Source organism: Ornithodoros turicata, chromosome 3, assembly GCF_037126465.1.
Source record: "Ornithodoros turicata isolate Travis chromosome 3, ASM3712646v1, whole genome shotgun sequence".
Taxonomy (NCBI): domain Eukaryota; kingdom Metazoa; phylum Arthropoda; class Arachnida; order Ixodida; family Argasidae; genus Ornithodoros; species Ornithodoros turicata.
This window is the reverse complement of record NC_088203.1, coordinates 24286464-24309909: the sequence shown is the minus strand read 5'-3', so window position 1 is coordinate 24309909 and position 23446 is coordinate 24286464. Positions and strand designations below refer to the sequence as shown.

At 48.9% G+C, this 23446-nt stretch overlaps 1 protein-coding gene across 2 annotated transcripts in view; it reads left to right on the top strand.

The window, feature by feature from the left end:
• The window catches only part of LOC135388308 (uncharacterized), a 48362-nt gene that overhangs the window by 12311 nt on the left and 12605 nt on the right, over positions 1 to 23446 (top strand). For both annotated transcript variants that reach the window (XM_064617773.1, XM_064617774.1), the window contains exons 6-8: positions 311 to 435; positions 13283 to 13400; positions 13516 to 13689. In XM_064617773.1, coding sequence (XP_064473843.1) covers positions 311 to 435; positions 13283 to 13400; positions 13516 to 13689 — 417 coding nt within the window. The remainder of the gene's footprint in view (positions 1 to 310; positions 436 to 13282; positions 13401 to 13515; positions 13690 to 23446) is intronic.

Genomic DNA, 23446 nt, shown 5'->3' with positions numbered 1-23446 from the left:
CCGATTAGTGTCAGAAAATGGCGTGAAGGGGTGTGCTACTTAAGATTTAGTTTCGGCGCCATGAAAATTGTCGTAGATAAATAAGAGTAGACCAATAATCCCAGCTGCTCTTGAAGAACAGCTGCTTTGATTAGGTGGTAATGGATGCGTCAACGACCAAAGCTCCTCCTACCATACCATATCCATATTCGACTACCTTATTTTAGGTAATCTGAGGTTGATTTAGCATGGTCTCGTTACAGGCGCTATGCTACCAGGTATGTGCGCATACATCACTCATGTGACATCTTTATGGTGCTTATTCCTTCAGATGATTCAGAATCGATTGAAACGTTACGACACGGACGGAGATTGCTTCACCTTCATTGGGGTGGCTCCGCTTTACAAGGCTAATCGGAACGCCGATCTCACGCAGCGTTTCTACGAATTGATTCAGTGAGTCATGCGTTTCTGCCTCTGCGAATATTCCGCTGCCAAATTATTAGGCCTGCGCAATTACTCGGCACACTTGTGCTACACTTGTTTATCTTTCGAATAGCGAAGCGAATACTGTGTATTTGTGTGGAATCCTGAATCGAATATATGACACGTTATACGTACTAATCGAATAGAATATCTCTCTAATACTGAATATACAATGGAATAGTTCCGAATCTGCAAGAGTAAGCCAGAAGAACGGCACAAGCCATGGCAAGAAAGGGAGCGTTGTTTCTTATTGTTAGGAGGATGAGGAAGAGGTACGAGGAGAAGGGCACGGACACTTCGATTTCTTCGGGATAGAACGGTCTGAGGTTAAGGGGGCGGAACCTTGTAACATTTGGTCTGAAAATAATTGTGCCTAATACGGCGCGGTCGAGGCAACCGTCTAAGATTTCTGCACCTGAACCATGTCCAGGACAGCCACGAACTCATGGGATATTAGTAGCTCGTGGTCTCGTTCTGTGGCACATGCCCCTAGGGTTTCGGTTTCACTTCGTCCTCATTGGTAATCCACCTCGAGGATGCGCTTGGTGGCTGGGTCCCAGCACCAATGGCGACGCATTATAGCGTGCCTTTCCGGTAATAAAGCTGGGGGTGCAATCCGCACCCATCCGATCAGTGTCATGCCTCAACCTTCCGAATAGTGCTAGTATTGAACACGTTCGTCATGAAGGCGAAGTGGTGCCGGTTCGTGTGCTCGACGTTACTCCATCTATTACGCTGCACAAGTGACAGCGACTGGCGAAATGCTCCCATATTTCGCAAGCGCTGTTGGGGACACGGTTAGCTAAAATCGCCTGTCGGTACTTCGCTGTCCCATATTACCTCGATTGCGCTTGAAAGTGTTGCGCCAATAGTGTGTTTGAAGGTGGACCATGTGCTGCACGTGTTAATTACTCGAAAGAAATAGTCTTGCAACACCTGGAGATCTGAGATGAGATAAACCACGGAGTGCTGATTTTAGACAACCGTGTCCCCTACAGTACATGCTGCACATTATGGGGAGGATACCACCTACCGAGCCCTCCCAGTCACGCCAAGGCGTCCCTACTTAGCTACGTAGATGTATTTGTCTACTGTGCAAACTCGGCATTCTTACAGGGAACAAAGACGTGGATACGCGCCTTGTTCCTGGAATTTCCCGACATTTTCTCGTTTTCCCCGGCGGACCCTGGTAGGACTAATATGACATGACATAGATACTGGCGATGCCTCTCCCATCAAGTAGTTTCTAAGACGCGTTCCATTGGCTAGCACTTCTGAGGTGGACCAGTTACTGCTGGAGACTTAAAATCGGAATATTATAGAACCTTCTGCCAGTCCGTGGGCATCTCCTATCGTGCTCGTCAAGAAAAAGGGCGGTTCGACAAGATTTTGAGTGGGTACGGGCAGGTTGAATTAGCCCGGAAGGACAAGGAAAAGACTGCATTTACAACTGGTCGGGGCTTGCGACAGTTCCAGGTTATACCACTTGGTTTGTGTAATGTACCGGCTACTTTTCAACGCCTCATGGAGTCCGTCTGATCTGATCTACCTCCTGAAGTCTGTCTCGTCTACATTGACAACATCATTGTCCACAGCAGGACGTTGATGTTGAGTCAGCACCCCTACCGCCTACGCCAAGTGTTCACGTCGCTTCGCGAAGCAAATGTGAAGCTTAATCCCATGCCGTCTGTGGTCTCTCTTGGAAATCTCGTCTCGGCCAGCGGAGTCCAGGCTGATTCTGCAGAAGTGTAGTCCATTCAGGTGTAGCCCGCACCCACAGATAAGCCCAGCCTTCGCATATTTCTGTGATCGTGCTCCTACTACAGGTCATTTGTCCCACACTTTGCTGAATTGACCGGCCCTCTCTACCAGCTGCTGAACAAAGGACAGCCTTTCCACCGGTCTCCTACATGCAACGACGCGTTCCTCGCAGTGAAGTCCTCGTTAACGACTCATCCTGTGCTTGACTTTCCTATGCCAGACGTCATATTTATCCTGGACACAGACGCCAGCTAAACTGGCATTGGTGCTGTCGTCTCACGGGTGCAGAATGGGTAAGAGGAAATGTTTCTATCCTTCAGCAGAGCTCTTCGATAGCGCGGAATAAATGATCGTTTCACACGGAAAGAACTACTGACCTGTGTCAAATAAGTTAAACATTTCCACTACTACCTCCACGGTCGGCACTTTACTCTCAGGACAGACGACGCAGCCTTGCAATGTCTTCTTACCTTCGCAACCCAGAGGGACAAGTTGCCCGCTGGCTTCAAACCCTGTAGGAGTACGACTTTACTTCAAAACACCGTCGAGGCGTCAACCACGCAAACGCCGATGGACTGCACAGATTACCCTGCTCCAACACGGGCTGCGGTCGCTGTAACCAGCGCCTCGCTCTGGAAGACAACCCATTTCAGCACAAGCTGGCAATTCTCAGCATAGGACCTGCGCGATCGGCATAGATATCACCGGCAACAGGGAATATATATGAATGGCAAAGGATGGAGAACCCAATATAGGCCAACGGCCTGAATGCGACAGGGCACCCGGTCCCTATGGCTTCAATTGCATGATAGTCTTTTATACCGAGTATGAGAGTCAGCAGATGGAAAGACTTAGAAACATCAGCCTATACTCGCAGAGATGCTTAGAAAGAATGTCCCGCACGTGATTCACAGTAGTTCCGGGGGCGGCCACTATGGAGTGAATAAGACTCTCTCGGAAGTTCGGGAAAGATACTACTGGGTGCAATAAAAACGAGATGTTGAAGAATGGTGCCGGGCTTGGGATCTTTGTGCTTCGAGATAATTTCCGCACAACCGAACACGAGCTAAACGAGGCATTGGTAAATGAATGGGTTTCACGCTTCGGCGAGCCAATCCAACTGCACTCGGATCAACTTCGGCCGGTACTTCGAGTCTCAGGTGTTCCAGGAAATACGGAAATATATTGGCAAGCGGAGACACGCACGACACCGCTACATCCTCAGTCGGACGGAATGGTCTCAAGGTTCAACCGCACCATCTTGCAACATATGAGCCCTTTCGTTTCCTATTGTCGTAGTCGAGCGGTATGACTTATAGGAGAGACTGAGAAGCAACTGCCCGGTACAACGATAACACGTTTAATGTTCCAACCCAGCACGCACTCTATAGCTCGCGCTACAAAAACCTACACTAGTCTTTGTTGTCACCATCCTTACACGACACCTTCCCCGTTTTGGTGTTAACACAATAAGTCTTTGAAGTGAATAACTAAAACATAGTTTAGCATAGAATTACAACTGTTTGTAACCGTAGCGCTCAGGCTCTTTTACAATTCGTCCGTAACGCGTACGTACAACGTTGTCGCTTTCTTCAGTCCCATTCGGACTCGAAGGCATTGTCTTTGTTGCTGCCGCCCCCTCCTGAAGATGTTTCGTCGTTCTTCTGGTAAGTCCGAAAGGCGTCTGGACCTTGTATGACCTTGGTGTAGGCCCTTGACTATAAACTCTGCCATGTGCTGCGGTGCCAGCAAAGATCCGCACGGCTGCGTTGTTCCTGTTCGTATCGTTTTCGATACCTTTGTAGATGCGGCCAAGATGGAGCCAGCGTCGTAGGCATGACCGGTACGTTGCAACGGAGTTGTCGGCCCATTAGTAGTTTTGCGGGAGAATATCCGCATGTTCTTGGTGTTGTTCGATGAGCCAGTAATGCTTCATGAATATGCGGTGATTTGGCTATGAAAGATTTTGCTGTCTGTACGGCCCGTTCTGCCTGCCCGTTGCTTTGGGGTTAGTATGGGCTTGACGTAACGTGTGTAGAGCCACACGTCGCAAGAAACCGGCTGAATTCTGCCGACGCAAACTGTGGGCCGTTGTCTGATCGTACGACTTCCGGCATGCCATAGCGAGCGAACATTGGTCGTAGTTCTGCAATGATGTCCGCAGCTGTTGTCGTCTTGAGGTGCGAGATTTAAAAAAAAAAACTTCGAAAAATAATCTACGACCACGAGATAGTTTCGTCGATTTGCATAGAAACGGTACATGCCCACTACCGTCCACGGCCGCTCCGGGGGGGGGGGGGGGGTCTGCATCAGGGGCTCTGTACCTGGTCTTAATGGCATCTGGCAAGTGGGACACCGCTTGATGAAGTCTGATGCCTGGCCACCACGCAGCTTCTCTAGCTCTCGCGCGGCATCTTGTGACGCCTTGATGTCCCGTGTGTAGACCCGCCATCACCTCGTGTTTCATGGCTGCGGGAATGACAAGTCGTCCTCCCCTTAGTAGGAGACCGTCCACCACGGCTCGTTCGTCGGCGACGCTGGCGAACTTCCGACACTCTGGAGAGAGAACTGCTTGTGGAGGACACTGCGTCGTGCAGCACTCGGCGATGAGTGTTAAAGTCTTGTCCTGTGCCGAGGCTTTCCTGATTCGTTCTAGCATGTTGGCTAAAGCAGGTAGGAGGTCGATTGTGAGAGCCTCATACTCTCCAATTGCACTTGCAAGGTATGCATCCCAGTCCCCGTTGCATATTACCGGATTCCTGGAGAGCACATCAGCTGTGAAGAGCTGTTTTCCCGGAACGTGTGAGATGGAGAAATCGTACCCCAGCGTGTGTAACCGCAGGCCCTGCATGCGAGGAGTAAGTTCATCGAGCCTCTTCGTGGAAAAAATTTGGACCAGAGGTTTGTGGTCAGTCTGCACATGAAAGCGTAGTCCCAAGACGTACATTCGAAACTTGTCGCAGGCCCACGTACTTGCAAGAGCTTCCTTCTCCACCTGCACGTGACGCTGTTAAGTCTTGCTTAGCGCCCGAGATGCGTACGCTACAGGACGATGGTGTCCATCCCAGTCTTCTTGCAGTATCACCGCGCCTAGGCCATAAGACGATACGTCGACTGACAACGTGAGCGGTCTGTTGGGCGAGTAATATGTGAGGACCGGAGTTCTTGTCAACTCGTCTTTGATGCTTTCGAAAGCTTCCTGTTGCTGAAGGCTCCACACCCAGGCTGCGTCTGACGAGAGAAGGTCCCTTAACTGTTTCGTCTTTTCCGCTAGGCCGGGTATGAACTTCATCAGGTGATTTATCATGCCGAAGATGTACGCAGTTCGGCAACATTTTTCGGTGATGGCATTTTTCGGACTCCTTCAGTTTTCTCAGGGTCCGACGATATGCCCTTTGCGTCGAGAATGTGTCTAAGAAAAGGTATCCTAGTTTTGCGGAACTGGCACTCTTTGGAGTTAAGTGTAACACAGCTTTCTTCAACCTACTGAGCACGGCGTTAAGGCGTCGATCGTGCTCAGCTTCGTCATTGCCGTAAATGAGGATATCGTCCATATGACACACTGTCCCTTCCAGGCCTTCTCAGATGCGCAGCATTTCCCGTTGGAAGAATTCAGGCGCTGTCGAGATTCCGAATGGTAGACTCAGAAACTGATATCGCTCAAGCGGGGTGATAAACGTGGTGAGTGTTGTGTTGCTTGGTATATGATGAGAAGCACGCACCGTCAGATTCACAGTACACTCTTTATTCCGCCATCTTGAGAATCCCCTGGTTGCCAGCACAACAATCGGGGCAGGTTGTATGGATGTGGATAATACAGTGACATAATAATACAGGTAATATATGACATTCCCCCTCCACCTTTTATGTAGAAACGATTTCTGGAAGAAATATAGGTGAAAACACAAATGGATAACGCGAGATAACAAAAGCTTCAAAAGTCACAGCTCTCCCTCTTGCAGCTCTAGGTATAGTTGAACCTCTCTGGTGGCACACCTCTTGAACCTCTGATGGGGTACCGGTTGGGAGAACCAGAGTCCTGTGCGGAAACACCGTCGTGGTGTCGATCATCATCTGGTGGATCGTCACTGGTTTGGTTTTGTGGGTCGTCGCGTCTGGTGTCATCAAGCAGTTCGTCGTCTTCGTTGCTGTTTTCTACGTTAGGTGTGTGCTTGTACTCCGCTCCAAGTTTTTTGAAGAAGCTTGCATTCCGTGTGATATGATTTTGCTGAAATTTGACTGCCTATGACTTCTACGACAACATAAGGCACCGGGTCAAATGTCGACGTCAACTTACTAACCTTCTTTTGTTTGACCAAAACAGCATCTCCTTTTTGAAGAGTGTGTTCCTTCGTATGTCGTTTTTCGTCTGCTCGTGCTTTCGATATTTGTTTTGCTATTGTATCGTTCGAGAGAGTAGCGTCGCGTGTGTCCGTGGTCTCACGGTGTACCGAACTCGGCAAGGTGGTCAACATTTTCCTTCCAAAGAGAAGCTCATATGGCGAAAGCTTTGTAGTGGTGTGCGCAGTAGCACGGTAGCAGAGCTGAAAGTCATGTATTTTCTGCATCCAGTCCTGCTCTTCCACATGGCACGCTTTAATCGCTTTCATGAGTGTTTGGATGAGGCGTTCTGCCTCTCCATTCGCTTCAAGCCACAACGGAGTAACTCTGTGATGTCGGAAACCGAGTTCCTGTGCGAAGAGTTTAAACTCTGAGGAGTTGAAAGGAGGTCCGTTGTCAGTTTTTATTTGCTTCGGGATGCCGAATTGTGACAGAGTTCTTCTTAGCTCTGCTATGGTTGATGACGCTGCGGTTGACGGAACGACTTCCACAACCGGGAAACGGGAACATTCATCTACAAGTACCAGAAGATACTTTCCATTCGGAAATGGGCCTGCAAAGTCCATCGCAAGGTTTTCCCATGGCCCGTCAGGCAGGGGAGTTGGCTTTAGAGGATCGCGTTTTGGTCCATGTGTGATAGCTTGGCATGGGATGCAATTGCGTACTGCCTTTTCTACGAGGGTATCCATTTTGGGAAACCAAACGGACTCGCGGAGCAGTTGTTTAGTCTTCACCATGCCCATGTGTCCTTTGTGGGCAAGCTGAACTGCACGTTCCTGAAGACCTGAAGGGAGCAGTAACCTTGTGCCTCGCAGTATGAGACCTTGTGGCGTCACAGACAGTTCAGTCTCGAGAGGCTCGTAGGGTTTGACGTGCGGCTTATTCCACAGAACATGCCTCATAGAGGGGCATGCTTGAATTGCTTCTGTGAGTTCTTGACACGTGACATCGGCCAATGTTGCCTTAATGACTTCCTCGGTGTTTATTGCACGAGGTACTGCGATTCTTGACAGGAGTAAGACATACTCGTCAGGTACCTTCCTGGTTCGAAACCTGGGGTTGGTTTGCCCTACAGGATGTCGAGACATGTAATCTGAAGGATTTTCTGATCCTTTCTGGTGTTGTACAGTGAAGCTGTACTGCTGAATTCGTAGACACAGTCGTTCAATCCTTGCAGATGGTCGCGAACTTGGATTTGTCAGAATATTCACAAGCGGTTTGTGGTCAGTGTGTAGCACAAAACAGGTTCCGTAGAGGTAGATATTGAAGTGCTCTATGGCCCCAGACCGCAGCAAGAGTCTCTTTCTCGATTTGCAAGTAGCGTTCTTCTGCCTCTGTAAGGCTACGGCTGGCATATGCCACTACACGAGTTCTGTCACCACCATCCTGCGCGAGGATGGCTCCTAATCCCTTTGGACCTGCATCAACTGTGAGATGGGTGGTTTTGTTCTGGTCGAAGTAGGCCAGGTTGCTGCTGTGAGTGAGCACGTCTTTTAGCTGGTCCAGTGCTTTTTGATGCTCTGTTGTCCAGTTCCATAGTGTTTCCTTCTTTGTCAGGGAGCGTAAAGACGCTGTTAGCTGGGCTAGGTTAGGAATGAACCTGACAAAGTAAGTGATCAATCCAAGAAGGCTTCTGACCTCTTGGTGAAGCACGCACCGTCAGATTCACGGTACACTCTTTATTCCGCCATCTTGAGAATCCCCTGGTTGCCAGCACAACAATCGGGGCAGGTTGTATGGACGTGGATAATACAGTGACTTAATAGTACAGGTAATATATGACAGTGAGCTCAGAGCTTTCCGGTGAGAGAGGCGCTTGCCAATAGCCCGCATTTACGTCTAGTGTGCTGAAGAGTTTCGCCCCTCTAATACTGCTGAGGTTCTCCTCGACCGTCGGCATGATGAGTCGCTCACGTATGATCTGCTTATTGAGCTACGCGTAGTCGACGCAGATGCGTAGCCTTCCGCCACGACAATTGACGCGCACCATTCTGTGGGGCGGTCTACTTTTTTGATGACGCCAAGATCTTCCATGCGCCTTAGTTCGGCCTGCAGGCTTGGTAGGAGCGGAATGGGCCTTCGATAATTAACCGCATGGGGTGTAGCACCAGGTACTAACTTGATTCCATAGACAGCCTTCATGTGTCCTAATGGCCCGAAGAGATCTTGGACGCTACTGGGTCGCCTGATGGGCATTCATCTACCGCGAGGATTTGTGGCAGTACGTTGAGCGCCCGTATAGCTGGTCTACCCAGAAGGGCGTCCCTTAGAGCTTGGATGACAAATATTTGCTCCCGTATTGTATATCCGTTCCATGTGACGTCGATTTCCACCTGACCTATGGTATCAACAGAAGGTCCTGCGGGTCCATAGAGCTCCTTTGTGGACCGTTGCAAAGAGGAGAGGATGCTACGGGGCAGAGCTGATTTTGGTACAGCTGTCACATCAGCGCCAGTGTCCACTTTGAACCTGACGTTCGTTCTATTCACTTGGGCCGTAATGAACCAGGGGTCGTTGGATGACGTGTCTCTCAGGTCGCCAAGGAAAACTTCCACTACACCTGACTTTGAATTCTCACTCTGTCGCCGACTGGAAAATTTGCGTCGCGGCTGTCTCCTTTGGTTGTCAGTCTTGGCTGACATGCAAACCGCACCGAAGTGTCCAAGCTTCTTGCAGCGGTTACGTTGCTTGCCCTGTGCCGGGGGTTATGCCCTCTGATGTGTTTGTAGAGAGCCACACCATCGACAAGGAGTGTGCTGTGCCTGAGCATTGTGTCCGGCCGCGTTTCGTGGTTCCGCGCGTCGCGATGGCTGTAGGCGTCTCACGCATTGACCAGGATGTTGCGTTGATGTCACCGCGTCGAGTCCGGTACTGTCGAGTCCCGTACTGTCAGTAGAGGGAGTGCTCGGGGCCAAACCCCCGCGAATGGTCGGCTGTTGTCCCTGGACAGCCTCCGAATTGCGAGCCGTGTTCACCGCTTTTTCTAAAGTAAGGCCGGAGTCCAGCTGAAGCCTTTCGCTCAACTTGTCTCGTAATCAGACGACTAGCCGGTCTCGGATGAGTCTTTGTCGTCATCATCCTTACACGACACCTATAATGAACGAAACTGGGGCGGACTCGTCCCTCACTAAACATTTTAAAAAGTAACGCGATACCGCTACCGTTACCAAATAAAAGTAACGTAAACACTATGCTCCTATGTTTCCGCTGTCGAGACCCTCCCTTCCCTCACTAAACATTTTAAAAAGTAACGCGATACCGCTACCGCTACCAAATAAAAGTAACATAAACACTATGCTCCTTTGTTTCCGCTGTCGAGACCCTCCCTCGGCAACACCTTACTTTACCGTTGCCGAATCTGCATAAAGACGGTGCAATATTTATGTTCCCTCACATAACATGCAGCATAGAATACCAGTACTTACAGCCAATACATATTACTTCACATTGATTTTGACCTTGACATGTTGTGTATATATTTTCCACATAATTTAATGCCATAGCGCATATGTGTATTTACTAATTTTCTCGTCAGAATGTTTCGAACCGAAAACTGTCTTTCAGCACAGCATGTTGTTCGAGATATGCACGAATCCCAAGTTCAGACTTTTCCCTCTTCTTTGTGTTGACGGAATGATCAGTTTTGTTTCCCCTGCTCTCGAGATGCGCAACTGTCATCATAAGCGACCACTCACCGAGCCATCAATAGGTATAGTTACCAGGTGGCAAACAAGATCAAACAAATGGCGCTGTCTCCTCATGCTTTCCTCAGGGCCAGCGCCTCCAAGAAGAAAAGAGAGCCTTCTAATTGCTGTTGCCATGCTGCGCTAATGCGTAGGTCTTTGAGGAATTAGGAGTTGTTACTGTTGTTGCCCAGTCCCTGCTTCCATTCGTCCAGCAACACGACGGCTTCTCTTATAGGAACTTTATTTGAATGCGAATGAGTGAGGAGTGTCATCGCCATCGCTTCTCTCACGAAGCGTTTCACTATTCGAAAAGCTACGCTTGAGGCGCTTTTTCGGGGAGCGTCTACCCGTGCGAGGTTGCCTCCGTAATGAAGCATTTGGAAAAAAAAAGAAGAAAGAAAAAGAAAAGATAGACAGAAGAAAACAGACGTAACTTGGCCCTAAACATGTCAAACGCCGTAAAGGAAATCAATTGCTTTGAAGTTAATCGCCTGTGTTCGTTACCAAGCATGTGTGCAGAGGCTGAACGTTGGCGTACACCTGCGCCCCGAATAATATTAATATTTCTTCATTTCTACGTGACACACGTACCTATACAATACAACGTGTAGGCATGTATAGAATCAAAAATAGTGTAGACGTGTAGAATCAGAACAACTAAATCGTGTTCGGCCGCCTATGTAAGTTAACGTAGGAGGGCAGACAATGTACCGAACAGGTAAGGAAATAGGAAGGGAGTTGCCTCAGGACAGAAGCCGCCGATATTTCGTACAGAGACTGTTCTTCTTCTGGGCACCGTCCTCATTATCACCGTCCTCATCATAATGATGAGGACGGTGCCTAGAAGAAGAGCAGTCTCTGTTCGAAATATCGGCGGCTTCTGTCCTGAGGCAACTCCCTTCCTACATCTCTACCGGTTCGCTGGATTTCTACCCGTCTAGGTAAGGAAATATGTCGGGAAGTGCCTCAGCCGATATTTCAAACCGAGGCATATGTGGAGACCACATTCAGACAGTGCATCTCTCTTTAACATGTGAGGTAAAGATGATGGACAAGCAGTCTTCCCTACGCAGACTGCAAAATATCGAAGTCGGCTTGGTAAACTTTGCTTCTCTTGTTATTGAAGCGTGCGCGTCCCGACATCAGCTGAGATAATACACAGATAACGTGCAGATAACCTGTTTCAAAAACGGGATCCACGTTGGCATATTGTTCAAGCTCTGTCCCTGCTCAAGTTGCTACGCAGCGCATGCAAGAAGGATGAAACTCATGCTCTTGGGCTAAGAGCACTGGAACTGTCACGTGATCACTATAGTTCGGCAGAAATCCGTGAGAGGCGATTGAGCCGCGTGCTGTCGAGACGCGAGTGGCACCATCAATTGGCAGGAACATCCGCACAGCACACCACTCATTCTAGTCCACTATAAGCGCACTGTGTGTGTTCACGTTTTGAGTATCCATCTTAAGTTGCGAGCCCTGTTTCTGCTGCTTCTGTCTGTATGAAGTTCCGTTTCATGTATGCAACATGACCCTGGGGCAGAGTTTTAGAACTGGCCTCAGTTGCTGACTTGGTTGGGGAAAATAAAGCAAATCAGTAAATTAAGGATATAGGGAGTGGTAGGCTAAAAGATAAGGAAGATGGGCTCACTAATTTTGTGACTCATCTAATCAGTCAACAATACAACATGACCCTGGAGCCCACCGTAACTGACCAATAAGCTGTGCACCACTGTTTTGAAGAAGACGGAGGTTCTTGCGATTGTTCAGTAGTGCAGCCATTCTGCATTAAAGTTGCTCGTTATTGTTCCTGGGTCCTTGCCATGTTCTTTCGAACCTGACGCTCCTGGGCTGTCGAACTCCCCCCCCCCCCCCCCACCATAGTATCACGCTCCAGAACCTGAATTTCCAGAAGTCAGTAATCGTACCACTTAGTGACGAAATGAATATTTCGGCGAGCTGCTGCACACTGCATACCATACAGCTGCAGCACATGAACTGCGAGTAACTAGCCTATAATGTAATCATACCGTCATTTGTACTGGTAGTTGGACTGAGTCAGGATTAGGTGGTGTTTCCTGCATTTTCTTGGTTTCCTAAAGAATCTTGATGTGGGACATGTGCGCGGTAATGTCATCTGACGACAGCCAGATGGTGTCATGATGATTGTGAGGATGTAATCTCGAAAATATTTGTCGAATATCTGGACGAAACCACGATGGATATATCAGATGGAGCCTAAGTCGCACACGGCACAATGAGGAAGAACCTACATCGTACCTGCACCTGCAGGCACTGACGTATATGTTTAGAACGGTGTACGACGTGACGCCCATTTCAAGAGTAGGTTAGAGTTCGTGCTCTCATTTGTAACTTGCCTTGCACGCCGCTGCATACTTCCTCTATGAGGCACGTGATCGGTGACTTTTCCCGTCGTTATTGCAGGTTGGCGGGTTCCCTTCCGGGCTTCTTTTGTAGAAACTTCTGCGACATTTCATTCAAACGAAAACTCCAGAACTCCAAAAACGCCAGCAAAACGAGATAGTACTCAAAAACTCGAAAACCGATGCGCGGGAGCGGCAGTGCACGTGCACGTGCACAGAATACAGCGTTGCCAGACTGCCTGGTGCAACAAGGCGTACCATAGACTACCCTTCATACGCCCGCAGCAGGAACCCTTGGATTCCTAATTCCCATTTACACTCACAATATAAACTCTCTCTTTGGGTAGATAACATACGCTCGGATAGGTGTAAAAAAATAGTGTGATAGGTGTTAGTAGGCCGGCATCGTTCTCTGCGTGGATTCGGAAAAGACACTCCGTGCGCCTCACCCTGAGATTCTACTCCTTTTTGTCGGAGTGTTGCCAATAAGGTAGCCGCACGTGCAATAGGGGAGAGAGGGAAACTGCAGAGCTACGGAGACAGCCGACCTGCTTGCACAGTGTATTTTCGCTTGGCTTTCGCATTCGCATATATATGAATCCAGTTCGATTATGCAACTGTTCTACACCCTTACATGTCATTCTTTAGGGGAACGAAGCCGGACGTCGTCTTATTTCGTACAACGTCCGTAACGGTGAGAAGGAGTCTGACATACAGCGGATCATCGGTGTGGGAGGATATCAACGCTGTGAACCAGCCGAACTTCGTGAGCTTTCAAGCGTGCACAATGTATCTCTGTTCATGACAGCGGCGTGTTCACGAAAGTGATTCGTAGTTTCCACTAATTCATGGTTAATATTCTTGCTTCGACTTTTCTGCAGGTGGACTCCTTGAAGCTGAGAAACTCGGTGACTTTACCTCCACACACGAGGGAGCTCCTTTCGCTGTCGGTGGCCAGCATAGGCGTGAGTTATCGAGGAAGATTTGACACATTGGATGACCTCGACGGTGCTGAGGTAGAGGACATGCTGCAGCGGATTCCGACCCGCGAAGTGGTACGTAATGCTTCAAAGGAATAGTTAACTGCTCTAGGTGGTAGTAATAAACATATTAGGAACATAAACGAATATCCTTGCCACCTTGACCCGGAAAGAAGTGCAAGGAAGGAGGGGTCTGGCCAAACAAAAGCATTGGCAAGGGGCCATGTTCAAAAACATTCACATAAACGCAGGACGCATGCATGGATGCATTTTCCATGATATTTTGCCATATGTCCTAAAAGTTTGAGTGAAAGATCGGATATACAGGGTGTTCCAGTGAACGTGTCGTTAAATTATTTAAGAACATAACTACTGTAACGGAGTCCCAGAAAACAAAACGTTTAATCAACCGAAGTATTTACATGCGTGGTTCCCAGAACGGCTCCAGTTTCCGAATGACTGCATTCGGGCTAATCCGCTGTCACGTGCCCTAGCACAGCTGCTTGTCTTCAGCTTCTTCAGCTGACGCCACTACATCTACCCCACATAGAATCACTCGGCATTTCTTCTTACAGGGTTCTCCCCACCTCCTGATGCGAATGTAATCTAATTTAAATGTTATTTTGTGAGGTTGTACGAACTGCACTCGGACATTTGCCAAGTGAAGGTCGCTCTTTAACCCCATCCACGTGAAGCGCGTGCCGAATTTATTTGCTCCAGTTCATGAAAACTGACAACGATACTGAGGAGCTCTCCCATCGGAAAAAGAAATAGCTGAACATCATACGTAGACATACACCTCGTTTATGCGTGAAGACAAACTGAGATAATTACTGTTCGTGAAATTGAAGATATTTTTTGTTTCGGCTGCATACTTGTGACGCAGACTTCGCAGCGCGGTCACTGAGTATGAGCACACCTTACTCCTACTCACCTCGGAAAACGTAGTATAACACCGAATATATTGCGACAGATATGTTGGAGACTGTTTTCGAAGTTAACGAAGTCAATATTAAAAAAGCGATTAGCCTATTGACCTTTTCCGACATTCTCAATGTTGGGGGCGCAGAGGTCCCAAGGTCGCTTCAAGTTCGCTTGTATGAAGCTTGACGGCTGTGTTCCATTTTCCTTTTTCGGCCCTTGCCTCCAAGTAGTATACAGCCTGGGCGAGTCACCTCCATTAGCCGCCTTGCGGCTCCTCATGCGAATTTTTCCAGACGCCGCAGCTGCACGGTATCGGTGGGTGGCGCGTAGGCAGAGGGTTTTATGACCCATGGTCTTACAACGTGCAAGTATAGACATGCAAAGAAGATTCATACACAAAGACTACAAGTGGAAATACGTTTATTAAAGCCAATTATATTGTCAACATAGTTTTTAAATGCAAATGGTGCTGGGAATTGTGCCAATTATGTTGCCAAGGTATGTGAAGGAGAAAAACGCAGCAAAAAACCTTCACGACTTGAAACAGAAGAAACAAAACACAAGACAATACAATTCCTATAATAAAGAATACACTTCTTACTGGTATGATGCAATAGCATTGAAGTTGTATCGCACAGAAAGAATCAAACCTAATGCATATAATATTTTTATTAGTAGTAATCATCATATCATACACACAACTTTCCAATTAATTGGAATTAAAATCCGTATCACAGGATGCGACTTTCAATCAAGAATATATTCTTAATCAATATAATAACAAGCAAAATTACAACTTTTATTACAACAAGTCTGAGATTGCTATATGTGACTACCATCATTGAGACACTACCACTTTCCTACAGCCAACATTATCTCAGGGGGATCTTAATTTCAATGGATATTACAAGCTCTGATAGATGTAAGTAATCAATCGAATTGTGAACAGAGACCCTGAAAGACCATGGACACACAGAGGGGTGACACAAACACAAGAGGAAGTAAAACATTAACTTTCTCTATCACAGGACACTTTTAATCAAGGAAGACATTCTTAATCAATATGATCAGAATAAAATTACTACTTTTATTATAACAAGCCTGAGATTCCTAGATGTGACCATTATTATTGCAACACTAACAATTTTCCACAGCCAACATTATGACTATTGTGGGGACCTTCTTACTATGTGCTGCAAGGAATTTCGAGCACAACAGGGAAGCTAAGTTGCATATGCTTTGTTCCAACATGACAATTCTTATTAAATAACCAGTGCAGGCTTAAGGAAATAATTCGGTTATGAAGAATTCTATCAAAACAATCAATAGCCAGCACTAATAGAGAACGATCAACAATATCAAAGGGAACCGGTTTCTCCATGTGGCGCCTTCTCAAGATATTATTTAAAAAATCAAAGTAATTAAATTTGTAATATCTCTCATTTTGATTGAGTATTGTTTCTAACATTGAATGATGTTGACTTTCTTATATGTCCAATAAAAAATAGTGCTTCTGTGCAAACTTTGGAGTGGCAATCGACGTTGAATATGTCTCCCGTTTGGGGAAGGAAGGAAAAGGAATGTGTGAGAGAGTGAGTCGCCCACCCCTGGACGAACAAAGCATACGCTGTTTCTTCGCTTTGGTTGTATAGAGTGAGAGAAGGTGGTCCCGCTTTGGAGCAAAGTGGGAAAGAGGGTGTGATAGCTCGCTTTGTTTTGACATCCTACCATGTCTATTCTGTACATGTTAGCGTGGATACCTCTAGCGGATTTATAAAACAAAGTAAGGTTTGTAGTGTCTGTTACAACAAAAATTGCATTTCATAATGTTCGACTAAATGGGGTCGCGAGAATGATTTTATGGTGCTTCAATGGATAGATTATTTCCTTCTGTTGTTTACGTGTTGGAGAATGTAGTGCTTCCAGAAACTGGTTCCCTCTGATGCTGTTGATTGCCCTCCATTAGTGCTGGCTATTGATTGTTTTGATAGAATTTTCTGAATTGAATTATTACCATAAGTCTGCGCTCGTTCTTGAACAAGAAACTAAATAATAAAACCTGTGTCATAATGGAACAAAGCATATATGCAACTTTACTTCCTTGTTGTGCGTGAAATTCCTTACAGCACTTCCCCCGCTATAAGATAATGTTGGCTTTGAGAAATTGTTAGTGTCGCAATAATAGTGCTCACGTATGGGAATCTCAGACTTATTATAATAAAAGTTGTTATATAATTTAATTGTTATTATATTGATTAAGAATTGCTTCTTTGATTAAAAGTTGTGTCCTGTGACAGAAAAAGTTTTTTTTCCTCTTGTGTTCGTGTCGTCCTTCTGTGTACCCATAGTCTGTCAGGGCCTCTGTTGTGTTTTGAAATTCTATTAATTACATCTATCAGAACTTGTAGTTTTTAATTGAAATTAAAACTCAACTATATGGTAACGTTGGCAAAAGGAAACTGGTAGGGCAACCATGATGGTGGTCACGTTCACAGCTCCGCGTTCCGGGCCTTCGAAACTCACGATCACAATCATCTAATAAGACGGGAGTTCGGTCCTTGTTACGAAATGACGTGAACGTCGACCTCGCGTATCGATGAGCTCAATCATCGCGCATATTGGTGCACGTACCAAATAATATCACACTCATAAACAGAGCAAATGTGATGTTACTTGGTGAGTGGATGATTTCATCTCAATTCATGCAAGCCCGTCCGGCGAGGTCCTTCGATTTTGTTACATATTTTTTGTGTGAAAGCCACATCTTTGTGATGAGCATTGGTACAAATTTCGGACTTCAAATCGGAGCGGATGCCGGGAAAAAAATTTGAAGCGCGCACCACGGTGCCTCATTAGCAAGCACTCGCGCCGAACTTTGAGACAACCCTGTGCTCCCTACGTTCAAGTGACGGGGACAACATTTTTTCTACTCGTTGTCTACATACCGGACTAACTCTGTGGCATAGCCCGATACCTACTGCCGCCCGTTCGCTTCAGAACAAATCAATGTAGCCTTGTGAATTTAGTAGCCTTCCTGTCGGGGAAGTGAGTATTACACCGAAGTGATTTTTACACTGAAAGATTCCCCATTAAGTGCTGTTTCTAACGGTATGCTGTTAAAGATTGTGAATGATAAAGCTAAGGCGGTCTGAGGGAGCAAACCGGGATCACCCCCGAAAAATACGCAGACTTTATGGATCGATTTCTCGAAAACCCCATGCTTTATTTTCTCGAAAAAAATATCACTCATTCATCATTCTATTGCCTTTCAAGCGGGATAAACTTTATAGGGACTAAAAACATTTGACAACCATAGCGGAGCGAAAAGGCGGCACATGGTACGCAGTGACATCTCACAGGCGTAAGGCTGGATTAATACACCACAGGCTTGCTCTAACGTATGTATATCCACTTTACCATTTATTTCCTGCGTTCCCACATGCAAGCGAATAATTCCAAACTGTTTCTTGTACCGTCGGGCGTATCCCCATTTCGGCAGTCACGAAATATGTTACGAGGACACGGGTTGACAGACAGCTATTTAGTATTTATTCTTTACACGTATTTTAATCTCTGTTCCGAGTACAAAATGCATTTCACATGACACGTAAAGGTGGCACTGGACATCACGAGGCTCGTGCGTGTATGATTTCACAAGACACAAGATCACAAAATTGAAGTAGATGAACTGCATGTATCACGAACCAGCGGGTCTGGACTACGGAATGTTCGGATCCTGAAGCCAGGCCCAATTACTCAGGCGGATACAATGTCGACGAAACTTCTTGCTAGCAGGACGTCTTCATTGTCGAACCCTCTGTTCTATTTCTTATACCACACGTGTGAGGAAGGAATGCCTGCGACGGGTCGGACCGTCTCCCACTCCTCCTTTCTTGCTTCTCGGAACGCCGTGATGTCGCTCGACGGAATTTCCAGCAGGTGCGTTGAATGATTTTTCTCTTTGAGAACACGGACGAAATCAGCAGGTGTTCGAATAGCTGCCGCAACTGTACACCCCAGGTTGTGTAAGCATGCCACATGTTTCAGGGAACCGCAAACACTATCGCAAGCATTTTTGCCGTGACCACTGGCAGAATACAACCATCTCACTAGCAGCCTGTTCTTGAGAGAAACTGATGTTCTGAGGCTGGAACACATAGAAGGGACAGACACGAACAAAGCCTCAAATTGCCTAAGAAATCAACGATGAAAGATGAAAGTCACTGAAAAGGTTAGCCAGCTGTAGGGATCGAACCCACATCTTCTGGATTACCGGTCCAGGGCTCTAACAATTGAGCTAAGCTAACACGCCTCTCCAAGAGAGGCGTGTTAGCTTAGCTCAATTGGTGCTCACACACATTACACAAGCTCACACATCACATTAGCTCAATTGGCTAAGAGTGAAAGGAGGGTGAGTGAGAGTGAGTGGCTGGTTTGTCGTCCCTTCAGATGACGCACCCCGAAAGTCGCTGGAGAGGCGTGTTAGCTTAGCTCAATTGGTAGAGCCCTGGACCGGTAATCCAGAAGATGTGGGTTCGATCCCTACAGCTGGCTAACCTTTTCAGTGACTTTCATCTTTCAGCCTGTTCTTCGTCATCTCATACAGCCGATACCTATACTCGAAGTGCGCAGCTGCATCGTCTGAGATGTAGATGAGATGCGTGAATACAGGTAGGATTTCTTCCAGGGCCTCAACTATCCTGTAGGGCTAGAAGTGCGTGCGCCGTGTTGTGGGACATGTCGTCGCTCACCGTTGCGAAGCTCGTTGTCAACACAGGTGTTGTTGCCACGCAATTGAATAAAAAAAATTGATCTGTTTTCCAGTACCGTCCCTGGACCTCGCTTGATAGATTCAGTGACCAGTTTTCGGCAAAATCAAAGTGCAACACGACATGACGTCGTTCGACAAGATGTTTCTCGTTCCAGATGGCGTTCCTCTGGACGTTGCGTATGTGTTCGTGCTTGATGTAAACAGCGGTGCACTTCTTGACTTCCTTAAGAAATTGTGGTGCTTGTAGCGTCTTTGTTATGACGTCTCCATTTTCCCAGACGGCTGATTAACGTAGTCGTCCGGCTGTATCTTTAATTTCTGCAGGGAAATCTTTTTGGCCCCTGTGCAAAGTGCGCAGTCTTGGGAAAAGCAGGCATCTTGTGGCTCATCACGCAGAGACATCGTTTTTAGGTCCTCTTTCTTTAGCTGCGCGGATGAACCACTGTTGATATCTGCGATGACCAAGTCGAAATTCGCACAGTACGAGAACACGCACTGCTGTTGATGTGGGACTGTCTGCACCCACTTGTGACGGAGTGTATAAAACTTCGTCATTCCCATCTTGGTACACGGATGAGCGCTTTTAAACAGGTTAAAGGTTTCACGTATGGTGCGTGTCATAAACCTTTTCGCCACAGCCACTCTCTCGCAGTCTTCCAATACGTGGATAACATCCTTCTTGTTAGGGCTTTGGACAGTACAGTCCATATCGTCTTGGAGATAGTATTTCAGCGCTGTAACTACGTCAGCTTCGCTGACACGGTGTCCCATGTACTTCTCGGGCGTTGCTCACACACCGTGCTTCGCCCTTAGAGCCCTTGATTTCTCTATGACGTGTTTTGTGGCTTCTGGGATTAGTCTCAACGCTTCTTTCTTTGTCATGCTAGCGTCTAGAAGTGTTAAGAGTCGACACCGCTGTTGATGCGAGGTGCGCTTCTGGTACGCGCTCCTGATATTTTGTACGTAGGTAGACCAGCTCGAATAACTTTGTAGCAGCAGCGTCATAATCATCACCAGCACCGCCATCGGTTACGCGCAGCACTGCGCGTGACCCGAGCTTTCGTTTTCGGTTCATCGCCATTAACCGTCATTAAACCCATCAACCTCAGTAGAGCCTGGTCGCCTCATTTCTCGCTCTACAACTGGTGACCCGAACGTGATCCAACGTTCCACCATCATGAACGGCGACCAGCACTCCACCAGCTCTTCGCCTCCCAGCCGGCCACCGCCACTTCCACCGCTTGAGGCTTCTGTGGCACCGCTCCGCCTGCCGCCTTTCTCCATCTCCGACCCTCAGCTGTGGTTTGCGCAGGCGGAGGTTCTCTTCGATGGACGCCGCGTCACTTCTCAAGCCTCAAGGTTTGGCTACGCCATCGCAAACCTTCCTCCCGAAGCTGCGGCGGAAGTCCGCGACCTAATCATCCACCCTCACCCCGAATTACCCTACGACACCTTAAGGGACGAGTTAATTCGCCGTACATCTGCTTCGGAGGAGCGGCGATTGCAGCAGCTTCTGAACAGGGAAGAGCTCGGCGATCGACGGCCCACACAATCCTACGCCGCATGCGCGACCTCGCCGGCAACCCTACCACGGACGACTCACTACTACGCGAACTCTTCCTACAACGTTTGCCCCACAATGTCCGCATGATCCTGGCCGCTGGCGAAAATTCCCGCCTGGATGACTTGGCGAAGATGGCGGACCGTATTCTGGATTTTGCTGGCCTTCCATCTCCAGGAGCCGTTGTCGCCCTGGCCCCCCGCACCTCCCCTCCACCGGTGGACGTTGCAATCAATGCCATCAGCACGTCGCTCCAGCAACTCCGGACTACGGTGGCGGCCCTTGTGAACCGGGTGGACGCCATTCCCCCGCAGCGACCACGTTCCCCTCGCCGCCCGTTTTGCCGTCGCTGCTCGCCATCCCGTCAACGGTCTCCTTCGCCCTCTCAGCACCACTTCTGCTGGTATCATAGAAAATTCGGCGATGCCGCAAGGAACTGCCAGGCCCCTTGCTCGTGGCCGGGAAACGCTCCCCCAACCATTAACGGCTGGCGTGGCTGGGGGCGACAACAGCCGGCTCTTCCGGATCACGGACCGCGTGTCCGGCTGTCGCTTCCTGGTGGACACCGGGGCTGACGTGAGCGTCGTTCCACCAACCCCCGCAGAAAAACGACACCGACAACCAGACTCGGCTTTGCAGGCCGTCAACAAGTCCACCATCTCAACTTACGGTCAACGCTCCGTCACCCTTGACCTCGGCCTGCGCAGAGTATTTCGTTGGGTTTTTACCATCGCCGACCTCCCCTTCGCAATCCTTGGCGCCGACTTCCTCCACCATTTCGACCTTCTTGTGGATATTAGACGCCAGCGCCTCGTCGGCAATACTACTTCTTTGCACGTTTATGGAGCCCCAGCGCATATAGCCGCCATTAGTCCCACCATACGGCTACCGTTGCCCACTGCTTTCACCGACATTGTCACGGAGTTCCCCGCTGTCCTGCGCCAATCTCACGCCTCTTGCCCACCTCGCCACAGCGTCACTCACCACATCGTGACACGGGCCCCCCCTGTCTTCGCTCGCCCCAGACGGCTGGCTCCGGAGCGCCTCGTCATTGCCAAGAGGGAATTCGAGCACATGCTCGAACTGGGGATCATTCGGCCTTCCTCCAGCCCGTGGTCTTCCGCTCTCCACATGGTGCCCAAAGCAACACCTGGTGACTGGCGCCCATGTGGGGACTACCGTGCACTCAACATCGTCACGGTACCGGACAGATACCCGCTTCCCCATATTCAGGACTTCACCGCGAATCTTGACGGAGCGACCATCTTCTCCAAGATAGACCTCATCAAAGCCTATCACCAAATTCCCGTCCATCCCCCTGACATCCCGAAGACTGCTATAACCACCCCTTTTGGCCTCTTTGAATACGTGCGGATGCCCTTTGGCCTGCGTAATGCTGCGCAGACATTCCAACGATTCATCAACGAAGTGCTCCGCGGCCTGGACTTCGCATTCGCATACATGGATGACATCCTCGTCGCAAGTCCATCTCCGGAGGCTCATCGCGCCCACCTGCGCGCCCTGTTCTCGCGCCTGGAGGACTACGGAGTCTCCATCAATGCCGCGAAGTGCGAGTTTGGCGTTACCACCCTTACCTTCCTGGGACACACCATCACCCCGCAAGGCATCCGGCCACTCGCATCCAAGGTCCAGGCCATCCGAGACTTTCCTGCCCCCACTTCTCGCAAAGGACTTCGTTCATTCCTTGGCCTCGTGACTTTCTACCGACGTTTTGTGCCTCGCTGTGCTGCCTTGCTCCAGCCTCTCTACGCAGCTCTCGGCGCTGACCATCCGAAAGAGGCCCGTGCTGCCCCTCTGGAGTGGACACCGGCAGCAGAACGCGCGTTCGCAGAAGTCAAGCAGGCCCTGGCAGATGCTGTGCTGCTCCACCATCCTCGTCCTGACGCCAAGACAGCGTTGTTCGTCGACGCCTCCACTGCTGCTGTCGGCGCGGTCTTGCAACAGCGTCAGGATGGCAACTGGAAACCTCTCGGTTTCTTTTCCCAGCGCCTCTCGCCAGCAGAAACACGCTACAGCACCTTCGGGAGAGAGCTCCTCGCCGCCTACCTGGCATGCAGACACTACCGCCATTTTCTCGAGGGCCGCCCGTTTGTGCTGTACACCGACCACAAGCCTCTCATGTTCGCCCTGCGATCAGCCTCCCTCAACCACTCGCCTCGTGAAACCCGCCACATGTGCTACCTCTTGGAGTTCACGACCGATGTGCGACACGTCGCAGGCGAAGACAATCCCGCTGCCGACGCACTCTCGCGGCCGGACGTCAATGCTCTCCATCCGCCCCCCGCGGTCGATTTGGACGGCATCGCCCAGGCGCAACACGCTGATCAAGATCTCGCCAATCTTCGTTCCTCCCCCGCCTCATCCACCACTTTTCGGGAGATCTCGCTCCCCGGTTCGACGGCAAGTCTATGGTGCGACACCTCTACTGGTACCCCGCGCCCTTTCGTTCCCCTGGCCTTCCGCCGGCATGTTTTCAACGCCCTCCACTCGCTGTCCCACCCTGGCGTGCGCGGCACGCAAAAGATCGTCGCAGAGCGCTACATATGGCCTCGCAT